The sequence below is a fragment of the Scyliorhinus canicula genome, chromosome 2, assembly GCF_902713615.1.
Source record: "Scyliorhinus canicula chromosome 2, sScyCan1.1, whole genome shotgun sequence".
Taxonomy (NCBI): domain Eukaryota; kingdom Metazoa; phylum Chordata; class Chondrichthyes; order Carcharhiniformes; family Scyliorhinidae; genus Scyliorhinus; species Scyliorhinus canicula.
In genome coordinates, this window is record NC_052147.1 from 30,648,866 (window position 1) to 30,674,986 (window position 26,121).

Below are 26,121 nucleotides of genomic sequence, written 5' to 3' on the forward strand. Positions count from 1 at the left end.
AATCAGTTTTTCAATCTATGCTCTTAAAAACAGTCACAAATATTCAATATCCATTTTATTTGGCAGTAGGCATTTTGGAAAACAAAATTGCTTTTTTTTAAACATATCACTTGCAATGTGGTTTACGGTATGTCTACATGTTTGTTGTTTCCACAGAATTGAAAGGGCATTTATATGCAACTACAAAGAACATTGGTTTACAGTACGAAAATTAGGAAATCAGGTAGTTCACTCTTTAACATTAAACAGCTGCGACAGAATTCTGAATTTCATACATAGATACATACATAGAAGATAGGAGCATGAGGAGGCCTTTTGGCCCTTCGAGCTTGCTCTGCCATTTATCACGGTCATGGCTGATCATCCAACTCAATAGCCTAATCCTGCTTTCTCCCCATAGCCTTTGATCCCATTCTCCCCAAGTGCTATATCATCTCCACAATATCAGAAGAATGAGAGCATTCCATGTGCAAAATCTTTTCCACACTTTCCGGCAATTTTTTCACCTCTTTATTCAACCGTATAAAATACCCTGCTATACTCCACAGATTCCATTTGTCAGCTTTGCTATACAGCTCCTTGGTTGCATTTTTGCTGTTTCCGGGTTTCTCATTACTTTTTTTTTCACTTTATAAAAACTAGCTTCACCAGAAGAGAAAAAAAACTCCCAATAGATTTGGTTTGCTTTTCAAGAAATAATTTTGAAACTATTGTTGCATTATTTTTATGGTTCAGTAGGCCGTGCCTTTTCAGACCGGAACGAGGTTTCTTCATTTCGCACAGCAACAAAATGACCCTAACCAAAGTCACAAATCATGTTCTTAGTGACTGTGGTCATGGTGCATCATTCTTGCTCGACTTTTCTGCAGCCTTTTGATGCTGTTGACCACATCATCATCATCATTCCATTGTCCAGATCAGTGTGACTGCTGTTATTGGCTTTCGTTTATACCCGTGTGATTGTAGCCAGAGCATGGCTATCAATGGCTACTTTTCGAACCTTTGCATCAGGACCTCTAGAGTCTAATCTTGGACACTTCCTCTTCTTTGTCTTCATACCGTCTCTTGGCGACATCATCTTGTGACATGGGATTAGCTTCTATTTATGTGTGGATGATGCCCAGCTGCACCTATCCACTGCCTGTTTCAGCTCCTCCACTGCCTCGATGAAGTCAGACATCTGGGGTGAATTCTCCACCACCGGGATTCTCTGTTCCGCTGGCAACGCACCCCGCCCGCGGACTTCCCGGTGGGCATGAGGTGGCCACAATGAGAAATCCCATTGGCCAGCGCCAAGAACGGAGAATCCTGCTGCCGGCGACAGCACGCCACTGAGGAACTCGTGGCTGGGGAGGTGGCGAATTCACGCCCTAATCTTGAATTAGCTGTGATTTCCTTAGCTGAACATTGGAGTGATCAAAGCCATTGTTTTGGGTCCTCACCACAAATGTTGTACCTCTGCCAATGGCTGCATTTCCCACCCGGGACACTGTTTCATGTTGAACTGAACTGTTTGTAATGTCAGCAGCTTAACTGATCAAGCTGAGCTGCCAGCCCTACATCCTCACCGTCACATCGGCTTGGCTTGCCACCATTATACCGCAGGTGGGTTTTTTTCACCTTCCAGATGAAAAAAAAAATTTCCAATTGAAGGGGAGTTTTAGCGTGGCCAATAAACTTACCCTGCACATCTTTGGGTTGTGGGGGTGAGACCCCTGCTGACATGGGGAGAATATGCAAACTCCACATGGACAGTGACTCGGGGCCGGGTCCTCAGTGCCGTGACGCGGCAATGCTAACTGCAGCGCCACCGTACCGCACCTGTCACCTTCCAGATTTGATTCTTACAAAGCTCCTGGCTGACCACCTATCCTGCCCCCTCAGTTATCATATCAGAATCATAGAAGCATAGAGTTTTATAGCACAGGAAGAGGCCCATCGTGTCTGTGTCAGCCATCAAGCAGCTGTCCTAATCCCATTTTCCAGCTCTTGGTCCGGAGCCTTGTATGCTATGGCTTTTGAAGTGCTCATCTAAATGCTTCTTGTTGTGAGGGTTTCTGCCTGTATCACCCTTACCAAAATGTTTTTCCTCAAATCCCCTCTAAATCTCATGCTCCTTGTCTTAAATATATGCCCCTAGTTATTAACCCCTCTACTAAGGGAAAATGTTCCTTCCTAAATGCCCTATCGTCATAATTTTGTACACTTCGATCATGTCCCCTCCTCAACCTTCTCTGCTCCAAGGAAAACAACCCACAATAGCCAGCCTGTCTTCATAGTTGAAACGCACCAGCCTAGGCAACATCCTCTGCGACCTTTCTAGTGCAATCACATCCTTCTTATGGTTCTTATAGTGTGGCGACCAGAACTACACACAGCACTCTAGCAGTGGCCTAACAGTATAATACAGCTCCATCATAACCTCCCTACACGTATATTCTATGCCTTGGCTAATAAAAGTAAGTATCCCACATGCCTTTGTAACCACTTTATCTACCTGTCTTCCTGCTTTCAGGGATCTATGGACATGCACCCAAGGTCTTTTTGGTCCTCTATATGTCTCGCATTCACAGTGTATCCTCTTGCCTTGTTAGTTCCCACCTCCCCTGGCCCCCAATGCATCACCTCACATTTTTCAAGGTTAAATTCCATTTGCCACTGTTCTGCCCATCTAACCAACCAGTCTATATCATCCTGTAATCTAAGGCTTTCCTTCTCACTATTTATCACACTACCAATTTTCGTGTTGTCTGTAAACTTACAAATCATACCTCTCACATTCACGCCTACGTTGCCATCCCGTACCAAGTTTTGCTCACCTAATTATCCATGTTCCTGCTGACCTGCATTGATTCCCAGTGTCTCAAATTCATAATCCTCATCCTCCTGTTTAGGCTTTTTCATGGCCTCGCACCACCAGTTTCTGCAGCCACACATCATCAATGGTCTCCATGCTTAATGTCCATTCCCTCTCCTCTTTCCCCCACAATTAACAACTAAGCCTTCATTGGCTGCCGGGGTGTTGTCGTCTACCATACCCTTCCTCCACCTTTCCAATTCATTTTCCTTTGAGGACCCACCCACCTTAAGATCACTTTTTTGATCAAACCTTTGGTCGGTCCTCTTTTGACCTAGCATATTCAGTGTCACTGTTAAGCAGCATGGGATGTTTTTCTATGTTAAAGGCACTATATAAATACAAGTCAGTAAGTGTAAGAAAGCCTAACTCTACACCGTGATTATAATTCCAAGGTGTCTGCAGAGATGCATTTATGAATTGGAGAAATTGACGTTTGCACAAAAGCATGATCGATTTTTTTTTAATGGATCAAGTCAAATTTCTGGCTTCCACAACCACGGCTGGTAAATTTACTGCATGTTAGAACATCGAGCCATTCAGATCAGGAAGATTTCAGGCTCAGTCCCCATAGTTGAATTAGCCAACCTCTGGCTTTTAAAAAATAAATTTAGACTACCCAATTCATTTTTTTCCAATTAAGGGGCAATTTAGCGTGGCTAATCCTCCTACCCTGCACATCTTTGGGTTGTGGACGCGAAACCCAAGAAAACACGGGGAGAATGTGCAAACTCCACACGGACAGTGACCAACCTCTGGCTTGATGGCTGTGTACTTGGTAATTTCCTTAACTTTCCAAAACCTGGAAGCAATAACACATCTTGACCACTAGGTGATACCCTTCCTCATATTTTCTGTTAGGGGATAAAGAATGAGTAAAGAAATCTGGATGTACTTGAAAATAAGTCACTGTTATCACAGAATGGTTACAGCACAGAATTAATCTTTCTATTGTATATTTCAAAGATGGATGCATAACCTGTGCTTTCTTTTCTGTCCAGTGGTTTAACCTGAATTCTTTATTGACGGGTCCAGAGTTGATCTCCGACACTTACCTCGCCCTCTTCTTGGCTCAATTACAGCAAGAAGGTATCCCTTGTTTAATATCACAGAAACTTAGTTCGTTATTGATAAAAAAATAAAATCTAAGCTAGATAAACGATATAAATGAGGAAAGGTCTCTGATTATTTTGAGGTGCAATTTTACAGACAATATGTGAATAAAGCCTCCAGGTATTCTTGCAAATTATTAGTAGCTCGCATGTGTTACATTGCTTTCATAAATGAACACAGAAAGATTTATATTTTGGGGCACATGAAGCACCAAATAGATGGCTTTTATACTTAACAATATATCTTAATTGTAGAAAAAGAGCTTTTGTTTAAGTTATATTATAGAAATTATCTATTCTAAATGTAAAAACCTGTGATACCTTCATAGCTAAATGGACTGCCAATACTTGGCATTTAGCCTTGCATGCGGAGAGTGGCCATATAAACAAGCTACTGAGCAGTGTTCTTGTGACTGTGGGGCCATAACCAGCAGGAGTTAACTTCTTCCGAAACGGGGAGGAAATTGGCCAGAAGAATTAACCTGTAGAAATGCGCATCAGTAGCAAAGCACATTGTAATAGTAATTTGACTGAGAGCTTGTGAAGGTGGAGATCTCAATTTGCTGGATAGGGTTATATCATTAAAAAATCAGAACCAACTTCTCAGGATCAAGCCTAGCTCTGCAATCTCACCTCAAAGTAAGTTAGACTGTCCATGAATACGTTATCTGCTACTTTTACTCCTCTATTTCTTTGCTGTGACTCCATGATCATTGAGATGAAGGATTTTTACACCAAAATGTAGAAAAGATTCCATTTTCGGTTCTCAGTTGGCATCAAGCAATTCCTAAGTAAACGGAGCTATTTGGGCATACTCTAAAATTTCCTTTACTGTTTCCCAATAGCATACTCCACTCATGGCCTTCGAATAGTCCATCTGTGTGACATTTTTCATTTCCCTTTACTTATTTATTCTGATTTACAGAGCAGATATGATAATGAAAAATGCATCTATAATAAACCTCGATATATCAAATTCCTTTTTTTTAAATTTAAAGTACCCAATTCTTTTTTTTTCAATTAAGGGACAATTTAGCATGGTCAATCCACCTACCCTGCACACTGTTGGGCTGTGGAGGTACCCACGCAAACACGGGCGAATGTACAAATCCACACGGACAGTGACCCAGGGCCAGGATCGAACCCGGATCCTCAGCGCTGTGAGGCAGCAGTGCAAACCACTGCGCCACCATGCCGCCCGATATATCCAATTTCTTAAAGCTGGCGAGTTTGACAGAGGTAAATGCAACATTTGTTCTGTGCCAGCAACATTCCACAAACTAATAAATTGAGTAATCAGCTAATTTTGCTAGTGGTGTTGGCTAAGGAAGGAATATTGGTCAGATAACTTAGCAAGTGACTGTTCTTCCTCAAAGGGCAAAACTGTCATCCCTGAGCAGGAAAATCTCAGTTTACTGTCCCACCTGAGGAATGACACCTCCCCTAATGCAACACTTCATGTCGCTGCTTTGCAGTATTAGTTAAGCTTTTGATCTCAAAACCTAGTGTGGGGTCCAGAACCACAACCCTCTGATCAAGAGTGGATAATGGTTTGGACGGAGCCAAATGGCACTCCTGGTCTGCTTTGTTTATTGCAAATTCCTAATGTACGGGGATAGATTATTTGTACCCTGTGGGTTTGGATTTTTAATGCTAGGGTTTTTTAATTTTAGGGGGGCATCCTGGGCAGTTGTATTTTTAATGAGGGGCTTGGATTTTGTAGATGGTTTTTCTATAAATGAGCTGAAATAATGTGATTGTGTCGGACATTGTATTTAATCATGACTCTGTTTAATCAAATGTGGCCCATTTAGTTGTTAAGCTATAACCATCCAGATCACTGTTCCAAAAGGGTGGAGGTTCGTGACCTTCACCAATTAGCTATTTTAGGAGGTTCAATGCCATAGTCGATATTGTAAAAAATGATTTTACGTGGTTGTTTGTTTGAGGGAGAGGCTTGTGTTCATATCAGAATATTCTCATTTAAGATGGTTAACTAAGGGTTTGTAGTAAAAAGAATATGTGTTGTTTAATTTAACCAAATTCTAAAATAGTATAGAATAGGAGGAGGCCATTTACGCATCTGTTCTGTGCTGGCTCTTCTGAAGAGCAAGCCAGTTAGTCCCACTTCCATGCTCTTTCCCCATATTGTGTTAAAAAGAAGTTTTCTTGTGCTACCGGTAGTTCGAAAGCTTGATTCTTTTCCCTCTCATAATTGACCCTTCAGCCATTGGAAACAGTTTCTCTTTATTTACTCTTCCGAAGATCTTCACGGTTTTGAACACCTCGGGCAGATCTACACTTGGCCGTCTCTGCTCCCAGGAGAGCAACCCCAGCTTCTCCAATCTTTCCACCAAACTCTAATCCCTCATCCCTGGAACCATTCTTGTAAATGTCCCTGTACTCTCCAAATCTTTCTTGTCCTTCCTAAAACTTAGTGTCCAGCATTAAACATCATGCTCCAACTGAGACGGAACTAGTGTTTTATCTTGGTTTAGCATAACTTCCTGGCTTTATGTACTCTATGCCTCTATTTATAAAGCCCAGGATGTTATATGCTTGATTAACTGCATAATTTCTCCAGGTTATTCGATATTTGTAGTAAGAGGAGAACTGCCAGAATGCGAAGCTGATGAGTTACTGAAAAGGATGAAAGTGGTGCAACGAGAGAGGCCAAAGCTAATTGGAGAGGAGACAAATCAGCGAACAGAATTTGGTCAAAGGTACTGAGGAATAAAATTGCTCAAACCTTTCTTCTTTCTTTTGTACACCTGATGCCCCTAATTTCTGGGACTATTTTGCGATGTAAAATTCTAATTCCAGAGGGGCAACGCTCCCATTACTACAGGGTCCATTTCCCCAGACTAAAATCAGAAATGTTTGAGAAAACAAAATGTGGTTTTTAATGCTTTACAGCAGATAAGCACCAGAAAAGATTAATTAAGGGAACAAAATGTCCGTTATTATATTAACAATGTATGGAATGTGATACCTAGTAAGAACAACTTTGGGAGGTTTTTGTATGAGTATTATCAACTCTGCATTCTGGCCTTTAATCTTTCTCTTATGTTTTATAGGGTGCAAAACAATGACTGGGAACAAGCAATCGATATGTCTAAATCAATTACAAATTCTCTGGACGATGATGATGAAAATCTGCAACGGGCATTGACGTTAAGCCGCCAGCACATGGAGACAGAAGATGAAGAAGCAGATCTACGAAGAGCAATTCATCTCAGCATGCAAGGTGAGGCTTGGTGCCTGCGCTCTGTTAAAAGAACTGCCCTTGAAATGAAATTAAACCTACGTCCCAAGTACATGCTAATCGATTTGAGATCCCTATTTTCAGAGTAACATCCTTCAGATTGGAGCCTATGCAGTGATAGCTATGCCAGTTGTTATTAATATTGAAACTATGATAGGTAAAAATTGGAATAAGATTGATTACTGTATGACAAAGTACCAAAATAACTTGGCCATCTTACAATTAGACTGTCTGTTCGGTGAAAAAGTATGGTGGTTTTTTTGTGATATGTCCGTTTTATTAAAGCAAAATACGGCAGTAGCTGGCAAATTGAAATTAAAACAGGAAATGCCCAGCCGGTCAGACAGCAGTTTTGGAGTTAGAATAAGATTTAATGTTTCAGGTGGATGACCCTTCATCACTTTATAACTTGTCTCAATTTTGATGAAAAGCTGAAATCTCAATCTGAGCACTGCCTGTTCTCATCATGAAACCACTACACTTGTATGCTGGAGTTGTTCTGTGAATCCAGCAGGAAAATTGAATGCCATCCCCGAGATTCCTTCCTGTTTCACATAATGTTTTCCTGGAACGTAACTGGACTGTTTCCATTGTCAAATTAAGTATTCAAGTACTTGCAATTGGATCTGATAGACAACATAAAAACATTTCTGGTGGTATTGTTGAATAAGGTATTACAGTAATTTAATCTGTCAGCCGTTCAAAATTTCTGGATTGGGTGGCACAGTGGTTAGCACTGCTGCCTCACGGCGACGAGGACCCGGGTTTGATCCCGACCCCTGGTCACTGTCCGGGTGGTGTTTACACATTCTCCCCGTGTCTGCGTGGGTCTCACCCCCACAACCCAAAGATGTGCAGGATAGGCGGATTGGCCATGCTAAATTGCCCCTTAGAAAAAATGAATTGGGCACTCTAAATTTAAAAAACAATACAGATATTTTGGTTTTTTTTCCAATTAAGGGGCAATTTAGCGTGGCCAATCCGCCTACCCTACACATCTATGGGTTGCGGGGGCGAAACCCACGCAAACACGGGGAGAATGTGCAAACTCCACATGGACAGTGACCCAAAGCCGGGTTCGAACCAGGGACCTCGGCGCCATGAGACAGCAGTGCTAACAACTGCGCTACCGTGCTGCCCTAAATATCTGGATTGTTGCCTGGATTCACGTTCATGCACTGTTTTTCACACACAGTGCATTTGTGCCTATTGCAGGTTTCAGCTCTTGCCCACCTCAGTACCAACTAAAATACTTCTTAATTGCAGAAGTATACTGCCAATCCAACAAGCATTTTAGCATTAATATCAAATATTAGACATAGAAGGATTGCCCACTGGGAGGAATGTACACTTCTGAAAACACTTGTTCGTATTGGGAATAGCATTCAGCATAGCATCAAAGTTATTAAAAGCTGGAACCAGGGTAAGGCACAGCTATATCATTGTGTATCAGTTTGGTGCAATTAACATTGTAAACCGGGAAAAGATTTACAAATATGTAGAATGCATTAGTTATTAAAAAGCCAAAAAAAACTACGATAAACAAGAATTCTACATCACTTTATTTTTCAATTCATAAAGGAAGGCAGAAATGGTGCACACCCGAACTACCTACAGTGGTTTCATAGCACACACCTATCAAACTTAACACGTTGCACAAATAAATGAGGGAATGAACGGTTTACACTTCAGATTCCTGTATGGTTAACTCCTGATCTCAACTGCTCCCAATGGTCGGGAAGCAGGAACTCATCGCTTCACTAGAGGTACACAAAGAAACCCAGAGGGCCCATCACTGTAGGCCACTGTCGCATAGCTGCCAACAGTTGGCAACAATAGCAGCATTGATGAGGTAGCCTTACTTTCCAGGTAAGGTACAGAGAAAGGTAGAATGGGTGCTGTGGGGAGGAATTGGGGGTGGCGAGGCACTTAGCAAAACAACTGGAAAGTATTTTGCTGCTATTTGTTCAAGGGACTCGTCCTGCAGAATAAATTTCCATGTTTTACAGATGCCCCTCCCAGCTCAGTAACATTGTCACTTCCGAAGCAGAAAGTTGCAAATCAAACCCTGTTCTAGAGACTTGAGCACACAATCGTAACTGGCAATTCTGTTTCACCTTTTGGATACAACTTTAAACAGAGGCCTTATTTACCCATTCAGGTAGATATAGAAAGTCCTATGGAAGTATTTGAAGAAGAGCTGGGGGGGGGGGGGGGGGGGGGGGTTCAGCCAATATTTTGGCCAACATTTATCCCTCTACTATCATTTGAACTCAGTGATCCGGTCATTTATTTTATTATTTTTTTGTGGGAGCTTGTTATGTGCAAAATTGGCTTCATGTTGTTAATCTCGTTTACCTGCGGGAGTGTCTCAAAACCCGGAAGGACAACTTGAAACACAGGTTCGTCGTGGTGTATATTTGTTTGGAATAATGTGAGGAACAATTTACAACCCAGTGAGAAACCAGTCCAGTCATTGTGTAAACAGTTAATAAAGAATATTTATCAATGTAAAAGTAAAGAAAAAACACACTGTAAAGGACTATTATAGACTATGACACTGAAGTATATTAATAACTAAACACACCATTTTATCTGAAGTTACCTCTTGCTCCCAAAATATACCCATGTTCCCTGAACTCAAGAAAGAACCCCTTTTCCCAAATAACATTCAAATTTAGAAATTCTATGTCGGTCAAATCCAGCTAATCTCTTCAATACCATTTTGGTGACCAAGTCTGGAAAAACATCTCTTGCTGGTTCAGCGAAGGCATGAAACTGTCTTTTAGAGGAGAATGTCTATAATCTGCCATGCCTCTAAATATTAGATGGAACAGGCCTCAGTAGCTTCCCCAGTAAGGGTGTTAGCAGTGGATTCGACAGTCTGCAAATTCCTTGCTTTTAGAAGTTATTATTTGTATAGCCCCAATGATCTCTGATAAACAAGGTTTCTGATATGGCCATTCACACATCAATGTCACCTTAGACGCCTGCTAATCTTGTTACTGGGCAAATTGCATCTCATTATTCCTCTTAGATGTTTGTTAGTCATGTTCATTGTCTGTTATTTTGTTTTCATCTTGTGCTCACTGTTAACCTGAGTAATTTCCCAAAATCCTAACACATTCCCTCTTCTTAAATATGAAGCGTCTTAATTTAAAATACACTGTCATTCCTTATCAACCATTACAAAGATTTAAGAGAATGTATTAACAATAAAATTATACTTTAGAGAATTTCGCCCCCCCCAAAATAGTTCCCCAAAGTCTCTTTGTACGTGATAAAGCATCCGCAATAACATTCTCTCTCCCTGCCACGTGAATGATTTTTAAATTAAATGGCTTTAACAATGTGATTTTGATGCCCTTTCTATGAAAAACAAGATAAATAATAAATAATTATGCGTCCTACTGTTCTGTTTTGTTTTTCCATTTTCAATTAGAATAAATTTTGTGTTGCTATATTTCTACAGTTAGTATGTATTATTTGGACTGACAGTAGATTAAAATAGTTTTTATCCTTTGACACAGAAATGTACAAAAGAAGGTGATAGTCTTCACATCCCTGTATGGCTGGAATGAGAGCAAAGCTGTACTGTATACCGTATGTACATACAGTGTCGAAAGGGAGAGAGGTTTCATTACTGTGCTGTTCTATAACTGATTCAGAAATAAAACATGAAAACTGTTTTTATTTTTATCTTGTTTGTAGTTTTAAAAAAAATCTAAGATTTATAGTTTCTTTAAAAAGTAGAATAAAGTAGTTTTGATCTAATCGCACTTGAAGTGTAATTATGTCTACATAAAATATTTTTTCAGATTAATACAATGAAATCAACTCATGAAGGGAAATCAATGAGATATATCTCAAAATTGGAATAATCTATAATTGCAAAAATGGGATTAGATGTCCTAGGTGAATGTTGAGAAGTAGCATAATGTAATTTCTCGTTTGACAGCCCTCTTATCCCCACAATTAACAATCTACCTCCATAATTACCAATCCACAAACTGCCAGAAGTTTCAAAGTCAGGGATTCCAGTGAATTTGTTAGTCGGGCAACAGAATTATTGAATTGTGAAAGACTGAAGGATGCTATTCGCCAATCGCACCTATGGCTCAAACAGTTATCCACTTAGTCCCCTTTCCCCAAATCCTTTTAAATGTGCTCTCTTTCATGTTTATCCGCTTCCCTTTTTATAAAAACATGTATTCTGTTTCCACCATTCTTTTTATTGAGGTATTGCATGGTAAAGCAGCTTTGAGTTTTAAGTAAAAGCCTCTAACTTCTTCATCTTTTTGTTGGTGATCTTAATTTCCCTTTCACCAGTTGTTCTTCTCTCATTAAAACCTCTCAAATTTGAATGCACGTGTCAGATGGTCTTTGTCTTGTCTCTTCAAATGAAAAAGGCCCTCGTTTCCATAGCTTTTCCTTATAACTAGAGTAAGCCCCGAGGGGGGAGGCACGGTGGTGCAGTGGTTAGCACTGCTGCCTCACGCTGCCGGGGACCTGAGTTGGATCCCGGCCTCGGGTCACTGTCCATGTGGAGTTTGCACACACTCCCTGTGCCTGCGTGAGTCCCACCCCCACAACCCAAAGATGTGCAGGGTAGATGGATTGACCACACTAAATTGGCCCTTAATTGGAATAAAAAATTGAGTACTTTAAATGTAAGGTAAAAAATGAAATCAACCCATATCCTGCAATATTTGCAAAATTTAACTCTATCGATTTGACACAAATGTATTGTCTTCTAACCACTGATTAAAAAGAAGCCTTTTAATTTAATATGCAACTGATCCATTAAATAAGTATGGAGCACTGGAGTTGTTGCATATGATGTTAAAAATTGTTAGGATATATTCAGAAGTCGTTGCTAACCAATGGCATCCATGCAGAACTAAGCAGAAAATGGGTGCTTTCATACAATAAGGCAAAATATGACGCAAGTCACCCCGGCCCAACACATAGCAAACAACAGCATGGTAGAGCATAACATGGAAAAATTGAAAAGAAAAATAGTGCTTTCCACAGAATATTTAGTGCATGGGTCCTGTTTAATATCTGAACCTTTCAGAGTACTTGAAAGGTACTGAGTACCCATTACCCCTTTATGTGGCAATGCGAAAAGTTCCACGGTAGATTTCATTAAATAGTTGGAGCATGTCATGCTGTGATTGTCCAATCTGACCAATGCGTTTTCACAAATGACTCCCATTTTCTCAATTTTTAATCGGTAATGAAATTTATGATGTTTAAAATAAGAATTTAAACGATGTGTAAAATTATATTTTACAATAGTGATTCAATATATCCACTGAATTTTCCTTTAATACGTTCCATAAAGTTTTTATTTCAAGACGACAGAATTTCCCAGGCAGAAGGGAGAAACCATGTAACTATTGGCCCATCAATTTAATATCAGTTGTGGAAAAGTTACTGGAATCATCATCAGAGACAGAATGGCTGAACATTTGGACAAGTATAGGTTGATCAGAGAGTCAGCATGGATTTATGAAGGGTAGGTTATGTTTAGCTTATCCAGTTACATATTTTGAGGAAGCCACTAGCGTTGTGGATAGGGGAGAGTCTGTCAATGCTGTCCGTATGAACCATCAGATGGCTTTGATAAGGGTACCAAAAAAATGCTGGAAATCTGAAATAACAGAAAATGCTGAAAACACTCAGCAGGTTAGGCACCGTCTGTGCAGAAAGAAACAAAGAATGTTTGATGTGGATGACCTGAACTGTTAACTTTTTATGTTTCTACTTGGCATTTGATAAGCAGATTAACAAAAATTGAAGTGCACGGAATTGTAGGTACGGTTGTGGCATAAGTTGATAATTGGTTTGGAAGATATGCGACAAAGTCGAGATATGAAGGGTTTGTTCTCTCATTAGCAGAATATATTTTCCAAGGATTGGTATGTGAACAAATATTTTCACCATATATGCTAATGACTTGGTTGAAGGAAATGAGAATTATAGATGAGACTACTGTATGTGGCACAGTATGTTTTGTAGATTGGAGCAGTAAGTTAAGGTATGTAGATGGAATCAGGACAGCTTAAATGTGTGGGAAAAACTATGGCATGCGGAGTTCAATGTGGGGAAGTATGATATCCCTCCCGATAGAATTCAGTTTATAAACCTTTGAGTTTAGACGGTTGAGGGATGATCTAATTTTTTTTTTAATATTTTTATTCTCCTTTTTCACATTTTCTCCCTAATTAAGGGATGATCTAATAAAGGTGTTTAAAACAATTAAGGGATTCAATAGGAGAACTGCAGAACTGCGTCTTTTGACGGAGAAAACAAAAACAAGAGGGTAGGAGCTAGACCATTGAGGAGGAAAATGTCCAGAAATACTCTTGCACACAAGAGCAGTAAAAACCTGAAACTGATTTTCTCCCAAAGGCTGTGGTTATTGGATCAGCTGAAATTTAGAAAACTGATAGTATCTTTCGCTAACAAAAATCTGAGGCATATTGAGCAACGGCAGTTAAAATTGAGTTGAGGCAAAAATGATCTGTCATCTGATTGAATAGTTGGGCAAACTTGAGGGGCATGAGTGATTTGGGGATGGCTTGGATATGGGGATGCGAAGGGCTACCTTTCATTCATCTACCAATGCAACCATTAGCTATTAGTAGCTTTCTCTCTCCTCTCCATTCCATCTGAAAGGAAGGAAGAAAAATACATATAAACAAAAACAAGATTTAAGGGGGGAGAAAAACATAAAGGCGATAGTGAGAAACACAGCTGCATAAAGACGGCAGAAGCCAGCATGAGCGTGACCATGTTATTTGGCACCTAGTATGTGATGCCATTGGAAATTGAATGACTACTCATAAAATAGACCTTGTAGATTTACGGGCAGTGTTATATTCTAATGTGTTATTTTTTTCCCCATTTGAATTAAACAAATATTGATTTTATAATTGACATCTCGAGAGTCTAATTTTGTTCACAGATTTCTTGGTGACTTACGATAATAGTTTAAGTCCCATAAAGGCGTGGTTGAATCTGGTTACCTTTTAAATTTAGTGTATTGAGATGATCACAAAGGAATTGCTATGTAGTGGTAAACTATCAGAATTCTTTAGGTTTGGTAGTACATCAAGAGTGACAAGTGAGTGTTTGGGTGCTGCAGGGAGGCTTGTTTTATGCCGAGGATTAACTTTGGAGTAATGTAGTAGAGAATAAAATGTCACATCATTTTGGGATTTAAATTACACGTTGTTTTGGCTCTTCATAGTACCTACAGACTATTTTCCATTTATATAAGGTAGATTAAATGTTTTACATTTTTCAGAATTATTTTGTACCTAATGACTGGTTTGTTTTCATTACATTTGGGTCATGGTGATTGTCTTATTGCCATTTAAGTAACCTGTCGGAAACAATTAAAAGGAGCCTGAAAAGGAAGTGTAGGTGTACAATAGAGTCCATCTTTTCAAATAATTTTGGGTAAATCTGCAATTAAAGTTGTCGTGAATTCTGTAACAATGAAGAAACATTTTAGAATTGCTTTTGGCTATCACACTGTGGATACTTCAAGTAATGCTTATAGATGAGAGGGTTATGATAGTACGGTTGAATTCTAAAATTATTTTTCACAGTGGTTTTCCCTGGAAGATGTTGCTAATATCCTCTATTGAGTAACAAATGACAGCGGATGCATCTGAGGTGGTGGAGGAAATAGTGGTCAGCGATGAAATTTTCAACGAGGTATTGGAATATTTGAAGATTCACTGAAATCGGCTAACTTTCTCTGTTATATTAGTTGGTTTAACAGGATATGTAAAGGAAGTGAGTTATTTCCTAAATGATGGTTGAAGCGCTAACAGTAGCCCATAGCCTAAAATATGTTCCAACAATTCTGGTTCTTAAATACATTTTGATTGAAGCAAATGTCAGGGATACTATCATCAAAATTTGCAACGTTCAGACAATGCAACTGTACTGAATGATTTTGGAAAAAAACCACAAACGTGGTTCCAAAATATCCTAAGTATATAGTAAAAGTGAAAACTGGATTTATAAAAAGAAAATTGTCCACATGGAACACTTTTTGAGGTCGCTATGTTGCTAATTGTGTAAGGGTTTGTTCTATATTTTGGCATTTGGAAAACATATAAGTTTGTTCACAAGTCATTTAGCTGAACTGAAAGCTTTTGAGGTTTTGGTAAAGGTGGTGGATTAGATACGTGTTTAAACGTATCCAGTGTCCTCACCATCCTGGTGCATGTTTGAGCTCTATCTAAAATATCTTACTGATCTGTGCAGTGCTTTTCTAGGTAATCTGTAGAATTGTATTGTTGCAGTGTGACCAGTACTAGATTTTGCAGTGGTTCTTCCTGAACTCATGCAAAAGAATGGAGTCTGGTGGGAATGAATGTGGGATGCCTGTTGCTGTTCAGAATATTTTACAGAATCACAAAATTTTACAGCACAGAAGGATTCCTTTCAGCCCCTCGTGTTCCCACCGGCTCCTGAAAGAGCTACCTAGATAGTCCCATTCCTCAGCCCTATCTCTGTAGCCCTCTAAATTCATCACTTTCAAATATATATCCAGTTCCCTTTTGAAACCTCCTATGGAATCCGCCTCCACCACACCTAGGCACGCATTCCAAATCCCAGCAACTCTCTGAGGAAAAACGTTTCTCCTCATCTCATTCCTAGCTCTCTTGAAATGAAAAATGAAATGAAAATCGCTTATTGTCACGAGTAGGCTTCAAATGAAGTTACTGTGAAAAGCCCCTAGTCGCCACATTCCGGCGCCTGTTCGGGGAGGCTGTTACGGGAATCGAACCGTGCTGCTGGCTTGCTTTGGTCTGCTTTCAAAGCCAGCGATTGGCCCTGTGAGCTAAACAGCCCCTGCTGCTGACCATCTTTGAATTGTGACCCCGAGTCACTGACTTACCAACTATTGGAAACAGAATATCCTTCTTTACCAACATAATATCCTTCTTTACCCTGTCAAAATTGTTCATAATTTTGAACACCTAAATAACATCACCGTTTAATCTTCTCTGCTCCAAGGCGAACAAGCCCAATTTCTCCAATCTTTCCTTGTATCTAAAATTCTTCATTTCTGGTATCATTTTATTTATTTGAGCTTCTAGAGTACTTTTTAAATGAAAGTCTGATTTCTAAGTTGTCTCAAAATTAAATGTTCCCAAGAAGGCGGTTGTTCTCGGGATGTAATGTAACATCTTAGTAATGGGGCAGAGGGAATTTAACATTGGGAAATGTAAGGTGATAAGTATTGGTGCCCGAGTATGAAAATATAAGCAATTTATTGTCAGTAAATAGGGCACAGAATGAAGGTTGACAAACTATTTGGACATTGTAAAGGAGAAATAGTCATATGAAATGATCATAGTAAAGGATCCTCCAGGGAACAGGGATCGTAACATGAGAGAATTTCACATTCAAATTGAGGGTGAGAAACATGGATCTGTGCCTTACGGCTAAATAAAGACCATTTCAAGCGTATGGAGACAGTTGGTTAAAGTGGACTGGGAAAGTTGGTCAAAAAATAGGACGATAGAGAAGCAATGGCAGACATTTACGGAGAAGATACATTTCATTAAGAAAGAAGGAATCTATGAAAAGGATGCACCAATCACGGCTAACTAAGAAAGTTAAGGATTCTATTAAATTGGGGGGGGAAAACTCTTGCAATGCTGTGAAGATTAGAGGTAGGTCAGAGGGTTGGACAGATTTTAGAAACCAGCAAATGAATGACCAAAAATACACAAATGACAGAAAAGACTCACATGCAGGTGCACTATTTGCAAGGTACAAATTAGGACTGTGATGGAATAGTCTCCACTTGCCAGGCTGAGTGTAGCGACACCACTTTACAAGCTCAACACCATCCAGGATAAAGCAGCCTATTTCACAAACTCTATCCACAAACCCATTCCCTCCACCACCACCAAACAATGGCAGCAGTGTGTACCATCTACAAGATGCACTGCAGAAAGCCACCAAGACTCCTCAGGCAGCACCTCCCAAACCCACAAATACTACTATCTGGAAGGACAAGGACAGTAGATACATGGGAACACCAGCACCTGGAAGTTCCCCTCCAAGTCACCATCCTGACTTGCAAATATATCACTGTTCCTTCACAGTCACTGGGTCAAAATCATGGAACCCCTTCCTAACAGCAGCATAGGTGTACCTACACCACACAGACTACAGCAATTCTGAAGTACAATATATGCTGGTCTAGCCAGCAATGCCAACATCCCAATAAATTGAGTTTTTATTTTATTTTAATATTTTCAAGTAAGTGGCAATTTAGCGTGGCCAATCCACCTACCCTGCACATCTTTGGGTTGTGGAGATGAGACCCATGCAGATATGGGAAAAATGTGCAAATTCTACATGGACAGTGACCCGGGGCTCGCATCGAGTATAAGGTCCTCAGTGCTGTGAGGCAGCAGTGCTAGCCACCGTGCTGCCCTCAATAAATGAATTTTAAAGAAGCTACAGCAAGTAATGAGGAAGGCAAATTCAAAGTTGGCCCTCATTACAAGCAAAGTAGAGTAGGGAAGTCTTGCAACAGTTGTACAAGGCCGTAGTAAGACCTGACGTACTGTGTGCAATTTTGGTCTCATTATTTAAGCAGGGATATAATTGCATTGGCAGCAGATCAGAGAAGGTTTATTCAGCTGGTTCCTAAAGTGGAAGGGGTGTCTTATGAGGAAGGAATGAGCAGGTTAGGCCTGTACTCATGGGAGTTTAGAAGAGTACAAGGTGATCTTATTAAAATACAAAGGATTGAGGGGACACGACCAGGTGGATGCTGGGAGGATGTTTCTGCTTGTGAGGGAGTCAAGAACAAGGGGTCAAAACAAGCAGTCTCCCATTTCAAGAGGGGGATGTGGAGGAATTTTTACTCTGAGGGTCGTTAGACTTTGGAATTCTCCTCCCCAGAAAGCGGTGGAGGCTGGGTCATTGACTATATTCAAGGTTAGATAGATTTTTAATTGACAAGGGAGTTGAGAGTTATGGCTGGCAAGCAGGAGAGTGGAGTTCAAACCACAATTGGATCAGTCACGATTGTACTGAATGGCACGTGGAGGCTTAAGGGGCTGAATGGCTTACTCCTCTTTCTTATGATCTTGTGGGAAATTGTAAGGCAAAGAGAGTATAAATTGACCTGCATAATACATTCAGGAAATTATACTTCCACTGTGTAATGGGGAAAACCATATGGGGAAAACCATACGCGCAAAGTGTTCAGCATTTGGTTACTGCACTACAGAAAAAGAGGGGCAATCGATAAAGAAATTGTTCTGGCTTTTCATCATTGAGCTATGAAGAGATGCCATAAGAACTCAACTTGCACTCATTGGAAAATTGCTAAAGGAATGTAACCTTAACCAAATCGATGAGGTTTCTGCTGGGTAGAATTTTGTTGTGAAAAACCAGACCAAAGAAAACCAAATGCACGATTTCAAAAGGTCAGAAACTGAAATCTATTTATTTGTTCCCCTTTCAATGGCACATTTCTACCCCCAACAGAACCGCCAACACCCTTGAAGAAATTGATACATTTCTGGTGTGTGGTATTTTCCTATTTTTGTGTTTCCTTTTCCATAGAATCCCTACAGTGCAAAAGGAGGCCATTCGGCCCATCAAGTCTGCATCGGCCCTCCGAAAGAGCTCCCCAAGCAGGCCCAGCATCCCTGCCCCATCCCTGCACATTGATCATGGCCAATTCACATATTCACATAACCTGCACATCTTCGGACTGCGGAGGAAACCAGAACAACCAGAGGAAATCCACACAGACCATATTGCACAGTCTCTCAAAGCCGGAATCGAACCCGGGTCCCTGGTGCTGTGATGCAGCACTGCTAGCCACCGTGCCGCCTGATGACTATTTGCAGGTTGTTCTCCAGCTGATGTCAATTCTGTCGTCATCTGATGCAGTCCTACTCTTACTTGCAGCAGTGTTTGACCCCCTTCTGGTGGGAAACATTCAGGCCATTTGTTGAATTGCATCCCTCGAGTGTCCCTTTCCTCAGACTGAGATGAGCTAATTCAATTCAAACAAGGATACAAAGATCTAACTTGGATCCTTTCTGAATAAATTCGCTTTATCACCATAGGAGCTCAGTGATTATAGTCTCAGCAAACATCTTTATCTGCATTCAATTTTCACATACATTAGGCGTGGGTCTGACATTAAGTAAAATGAAAAATGCAGGCTCACTGTTAGCATTGTTTTATTGTGCCTTTATAAGGAGAAAGATGTTTAGCCAGCGTTGTAGTAACCCCAAGTTGAAACCAGAAGAAGAAGGTTATTGTAGCTTTGTGTGCTTGTATACAAATGCTGGAATCTCGTAGCTTGATTCCCTTTCTCCAATTGTGCCCAACAGCATATCCTTGTTGTCCTCTAATAGGAAAGGTCTTTCCACAATCTTTGCCTGTTTATTAAATCAGTTTGCTATCAGAGCCTATTTCCTGTAATTTACCCCACTGGCTGAGCAACAATGTTTAATAGGCCAGACAGACTTCTAGATACTTTCTGTGCCTCGATAATTTTTGGTTTTTGACACTAATTTCCTGCCCTTTCCCTATTTGAGCTTCTCATGGCATGCATGGTGTGAGGCTGAAAGGGTGCTGAAACCAATATCTGGGACTTGTGAAATTTCCATTCAGTTTCCTCCTGAATGAGATTGCAATTAAATTTCCTGCAACTTTCTCATTATAAAATTGATTTAGTTTTATTGTAGTTTTGCCATATGGATATGCAGATGTGCAAATGCGTTCTGGGGAGTATGTTTGCTTGTCAAACTTCATTCAGAAACAATATATAACAATATATAAATAGTGACAATATGAAGTGTTTTGGAACAAATCTCTAGTTGTTGTACATTTAATTATTTTGTTTTCAATTGAGATGTTTCAGAAATGGCAAAAGCAAGGTATAGTAAAAGCAGGTTAGATTTACGGTTCAGGAAATGGACTGACTGGCCTGGGAATGCATGCTAATGAGTTATGTTAATTAGATTAAGTACTGTCATCGGGGGGGGGGGGGGGGGGGGGGGCGGTATTCAGTGATCTGGTTGGCATGACATAAACAATAGGTCCCAAAGGGACCCTGAATAACGGGGTAAGTCAGATGGCCTAACTGGCTGTCCACATTTCTATAGGTATTTAATTACTTTGTCATGAGCAGAGAACAGCCTACCTTGACCTGATCCCATAAATTACACACATGATTGGGAAACACAAACACAAATGCTGAAATTGTGAAATACAAATAGAAAATGGTGGAAATGGAAATGCATGGCAGATTAATCATCTTAAAGAGACATTTAACATGGAGGCCTTTTTATTGGAACTATTTATCATTCGGAAACCCATCCACTAGAATGCATTTGTTTACTGTTTAACTCAAGGTAAATTGGGGTTTCCATATGGAACAAATCATTCCCCTGAATGGAATTCAAGTGTAAAATTAAGCTTTTGTATTCTACAGCAGTAAGTGGATTTTGCTTTTAAAGGGTATTAATCAGGCACGCCACTGAGTTGGGATTTTTCCCAATTAAAACTGGACCAATTTGCCAAATGTGACAACTGTACATGTGTTGGTATCTCATTTTTGAAAATGTTTGCATTTATCTCCCCTTAGTGAAGACCTCTTTTAATTTTGTGGATTGTACTCCAGTAATTTCTCAAATTGAATTCTTTGATTGCTCATTGGGTATATGTCATGTCACGTATGAGTGAATTGCTTGGACCAAGAAGATTTCAGTTTTACTCGCTCACTTAGTTACCTGAAGTGAGCCAGGGGAGCAATTAATTGCTGAAAAAGCTAGGAAGGAGGGAAAGTAACTGAATGGCAATCCAGTGACTCCCTCTGGAAGTGCGTGTTTGTGAATATTGGATGGGTACAGATTTGGATTTCACGGTGATGCCACACCCACATTTGACATTCCCTGTCAGTCTTGTGCGTGATTTCTGATTCAGTCACTGCCTTTATATGAAGGAAGGGTAAAAAGGTAGGGTGGATGTATCTTTTCACATGTTGACTGGCAAAGATTAACCTTTGTAATAAACTAACGGCAAAATAAGAGCCCTGCCACCACATGCAGTAACTTGACGTCATTTTTATCCTGATTATAGAATTCTGGTTTTTCACCAATAATGTCATTTAAGCTATCATTTTAGCCATTGTAATGACCGTGTGCAGAAGTTTCTGGAGTCTAGTCGAACCACTGAGGTTCCCAATCTGCAATGCTGTAGCCTTCTTTGAAAAGCATTGGTAACGTAGTGCATGAGGTGACCATTGTGTCGTGCCTCTCAGTGGTAAGCTTTACCAAGATTTCCGACATGAAAAATGCCCAGCCTGATGAGTAGATGTGCTATGTTTTTTTCTCCAAAAGGGGTAAGAACAGTTTGTTCTGCTCACTGTCATGACAATGGCAGAGAGTTGGGGCAGACCATGCAGCCACTCTTTCCCATCAAGAATGTTGCCACAGAGACCTAAAGAGGCAAAGAACTGCTTGAACACAGTTAATATAATGGGGGGGGGGGGGGGGGGGGGGGGGGGGGGGATGATGAAACACTTTTGTAGGTTTGGGTTATTCTCAAACGTCACAATTGAAATGTAGCATTTTAAGCATTTGAATTGATTCTCTTTTAATCAGGCTGGCATATTAATGAATCTCTAGGTTTTGGACCAGGAACAGAAGATTCAGAAGTGACTTCAGCTCAGAACGATCTTGCGCAGTCTTCGAGAACCAATCAAACTGAAACTCCTACAGCAGAGGAAATACGAAGACGGAGACAAGCATACTTTGAGAGGCAAGCAGACCACAGATTATTACCACTCCAAAACTTGGTTTAATGTCCACGATAGAATATCTGTGACTTTCACTCTTTGAGGACCGCATATCCTTACACTTTCACAGTATTAAAACATATCAGTTTTTCTGAAGCTTTTTTATTCTTGTTTAATATTGAATTTGCAAATTATTTATTTTGATTAACTTTTGTGCTCCTTGAAGCGAGTAATATTGAAGCGAGAACTGGAAATTTGATTTGAGTCATCAGTGGCAGCAGCATTGAGCACTTGCCAGTCAGATAGATACCATCAGCTACAGTCGAAAGTAGCTTGCTTGCTCCCTATCTCTACTCTCGTCCCGGCTATTGCTTAACCCTAGTCAGTAGGTAACAAATAAGAGAAAAGACTGGAAATATTCAGCAGGTCAGACAACATCTGTGGAAAGAGTTAACATTCCTCTTTCACAGCTTCTGCATGACATGCTGAGTATTGGCAGCATTTTCTGTTTTTATTGCAGATTTCCAGCTTCAGCAGTATTTTGCTTTTGGCTTACTTTCCAAGTTTGAATGGTGTTCAGTTTCTTCTAGCCATCTGAGTGAAATTACATACGATCAAGATTAGGTCATTCTGCCTGTCCTGACTTCTTTGTTAGCTGTGGTAACTCTAGTTTTCCCCATATGCCTTAATACGTCACCTTCTAAAATAATTACCCACCTTCATTTTCAATCTTCAATTGATTCTGCATCTATGACTTTTTTTGGAGCTTTGCAGTCACACAGCTTCTCTGTGTGAAGAAATGATTCCTGGATTTGCTTTTAGTCAACTCGATTTCAATTCAAAGACCGTGTTACATGTTCCCTTCTAATATTTTAAACTCTTCAATTAGACAACCCTACAACTTCCTCATTGCCAAAGCATATTATTTGTCGCCTAATTTCTCATAGCTAAGTCCTTTCACCCCAGCCATCATCTTGTGAATTGTTGCTGGGTTCCTTTCAAGGTCAGTTTATTACCAGATTGGATTCCAAAGACTGACCACTCTATTCCAAATGGAGGCAAGTCAATGAAATAATACTTCGTAACTTGAAATTTTACACTTCTTTTGAAAGAGGCTAGGCATCCTTTTGGCCCTTTCCATCACTTTTGCACTTGTCTGTCTGCTTTAATGATTTATACATTTGCATCTCTAAATCTCTTTATCCATTTATTCCTTCTCACATGCAGCAAGACCAGACTTGGGCTGATAAGTGACAGGTTACATTTCCGTCACAAGTGTCAGACAATAACTTATCCAACAGGGGACAGCAGGTCAGATGCTGGGAATTCTGTGATGATACTCCCAAAAACTGTCCACGATTTACAAGGCACAAGCCAGGAGTGTGATATTCTGTCCACTTGCCTGGATGAGTGCAAATCCAACTACACTCGAGAAGCTCAACACCATCCAGGACAAAGCAGTTGGCTTTGGCCATCCACTAACTTAAATCTTCATACTCTTCACCACTGGTGCAAAGTGGCTGCTGTGTGCATTGCCTGCAGTATGCAGTGCAGCAAAGAGGCTTTCGACAGTACCCTTCAAACCCATGATTTGCATCACCTTGAATGACGAGGGCAGCAGATGCATGAAACGACCACTACCTGCAAGTTTCCCTCCATGCCACGACCATCCCAACTTGGAAATATGTCACCATTTCTTCAGTAGCGAATTCAAATCCATGGACACCCTCACTAACTGCATTGTAGACATACAAGCACCAGATGGGCTACAAATGGTGAAAGAAGGGGCCCACCACCACTTGAAAGAGCAATCAGAGAGGAGTAACAAATTCAGGCAATAGTGCTAACCACTTGCTACCGTGCCACCCATAACATACATATCACTTCTTGCATGTGAAAACAATAATATTGTTCACAGGTAATTTAACCCCGTGGAGAATACCTGGCCAAAAGCAGCGCAAGCAGCAAAACTACTTTGTGCAAGTACTGATAGGCTTATTATACAATGTATATATTTTGTTCCCACCAGTAAGCAACATGTACAACCAGAAATTTCAGATCAAACAGAAAAACAAAGCTCTGCAACACTAAAGACAAGTTCAGGTATGTTTCTGATCTTTTAATCCTACTGAATGAACAATGTAAAATATATATATTTTGTTATGTGCTGCCTATCCATCAAGCTTTGCTTTTGTAAAACTTGTCATCCTTGTTAATAAAATCCTGCGTACAAATTAGATCATGAGGTAATCTGTAGGTTTAGAATTTCAGCTTTTCTGTAAGCACCAATGGAATGATATTGATAGTATGCACCATATCCTATTAATATCACAAGTGATTACAACAACTTGTGTTCTTTCATAACACCTCTAGTATAGAGAGTCCTAAGGCACATGCCAGGAGCGTAAAATAAAATTTGGCACTGAGCCACATAGCAAGATATGAAGAGGACCAAATGCTCAGTCAGAGGTAGGTTTAAGGGAACATATGGCATGTGGTAGGTAACTAGAGGGGCACCGCAGGGATGAGTGCAATACATATCAATGATTTGGATGTGCAAACCGAATGTAAGTTTCCAAGTTTGCTAATGACACAAAACTAGGTGGGAATGTGAGTGGTGAGGAGGATGTAAAGAGACTTCAAGATGATTTAGGCAAGTTGAGCGAATGGGCAAATACATGGCTGATGCAATATAACATGGATAAGTGTGAAGTTATCCACTTCGGTAGGAAAAATAGAATGGTGGAGTATTATTTAAATGGCGATGGATTGGGAAATGTTGATGTGCAAAGGGGCCTGGGTGTCCTCGTACACCAGTCACTGAAAGCAAGCAGTTAGGAAGGCAAACGATATGTTGGCCTTCATTGAAAGAGGATTTGAGTACAGCAGCAAGGATGTCTTCCTGTAGCTGTACAGGACCTTGGTGAGACGACTGCTGGAGTATAATGTACAGCTTTGACCTCCTTATCAAAGAAATGATATATATGCATAGCAGGAGTGCAGCAAAGATATACCAGACTGATTGCTGGGAAGGCAGGGTTGTTGTATGAGGAGTGATTGGGTCGACTGGCCTATATTCACTGGAGTTTAGAAGACTGAGAGGGAATATCATTGAATCATATAAAATTGTGACGGGCTGGACAGACTGGATGCAGAGATTATGTTTCCCCTGGCTGAGGTATCTAGAACAAGGGGATACAAACTCAGGATGTGAAGTAGGCCATTTTGGACTGAGATGAGGAGAAATATATTTAAGAAGGAAATAGATAGATTTCTAGACGGGGGTAGAGACTTTTAGGGATGGAATTCCAGAGGTTTTGGAATGATGAAAATTGCAATTGCTCAAGAGGCTAAAATTAAAGAGGAGTGAAGATTTCTCGGGGTTGTGGTGCTGAAGGAGCTATGCGCAGAAAGCTAGTGATTCCAAATAAACCTGTTGGACTTTAACATGTGAGGTAAGACTTCTTATTGTACCCACCCCAGTCCAACATGGGATGTCATTTGTGACTCTGACAAGAAGAGCTGTTTTGGTAACTTGGCAGGGGTAGAAAGGATTCAAAGGTGGACTTTTAGGAGATTAGGGCTTGGATGTAGGAGGTGACCACACATTCAAGGACTTTTGAAAAGAAATAGAGATTGGAGATGAGGCAGTTATTTCTTATGAGGAAAGGGATGATGACAGTTGATAAGAACACCAGAACTAGGAGCAGATTTAGGCCATTCAGCCCCTCAAGCCTGCTCTGACATTCAATAAGATCATGGCTGATCTGATTGTGACTCAGCTCCACTTTGTTTTCTGCCTCTCCAGAACCCTGGACTCCCTTGTTCATCAAGAATCTATCAAACTCGAGCCAAAGGGCGGCAGAATGTAAATAGGGGAAATTAAGGGAAGGACAAGACATAACTTTCTGTATAATACAGTAAATAAACACAGCCAACAATGTAAAACTTTATAAAAAATTTTAATGAAAAAAAAAATCTGTCTAACTCAGTCCCCACGGCTCCCTGGAGAAGAGAATTCCACCGACTAACAACCCTTAGAAGACCCATAATTTTGTCTCCTGGCTCTAGA

General features: G+C 40.3%; 1 protein-coding gene across 2 annotated transcripts in view; it reads left to right on the forward strand.

Moving 5' to 3' along the window:
- atxn3 (ataxin 3) overlaps positions 1-26,121 on the forward strand; it is a 55,734-nt gene that overhangs the window by 23,407 nt on the left and 6,206 nt on the right. For both annotated transcript variants that reach the window (XM_038775277.1, XM_038775286.1), the window contains 6 exons: positions 157-223; positions 3,859-3,946; positions 6,554-6,692; positions 7,047-7,216; positions 21,940-22,072; positions 24,079-24,152. In XM_038775277.1, the coding sequence (XP_038631205.1) occupies positions 157-223; positions 3,859-3,946; positions 6,554-6,692; positions 7,047-7,216; positions 21,940-22,072; positions 24,079-24,152 (671 nt within the window). The remainder of the gene's footprint in view (positions 1-156; positions 224-3,858; positions 3,947-6,553; positions 6,693-7,046; positions 7,217-21,939; positions 22,073-24,078; positions 24,153-26,121) is intronic.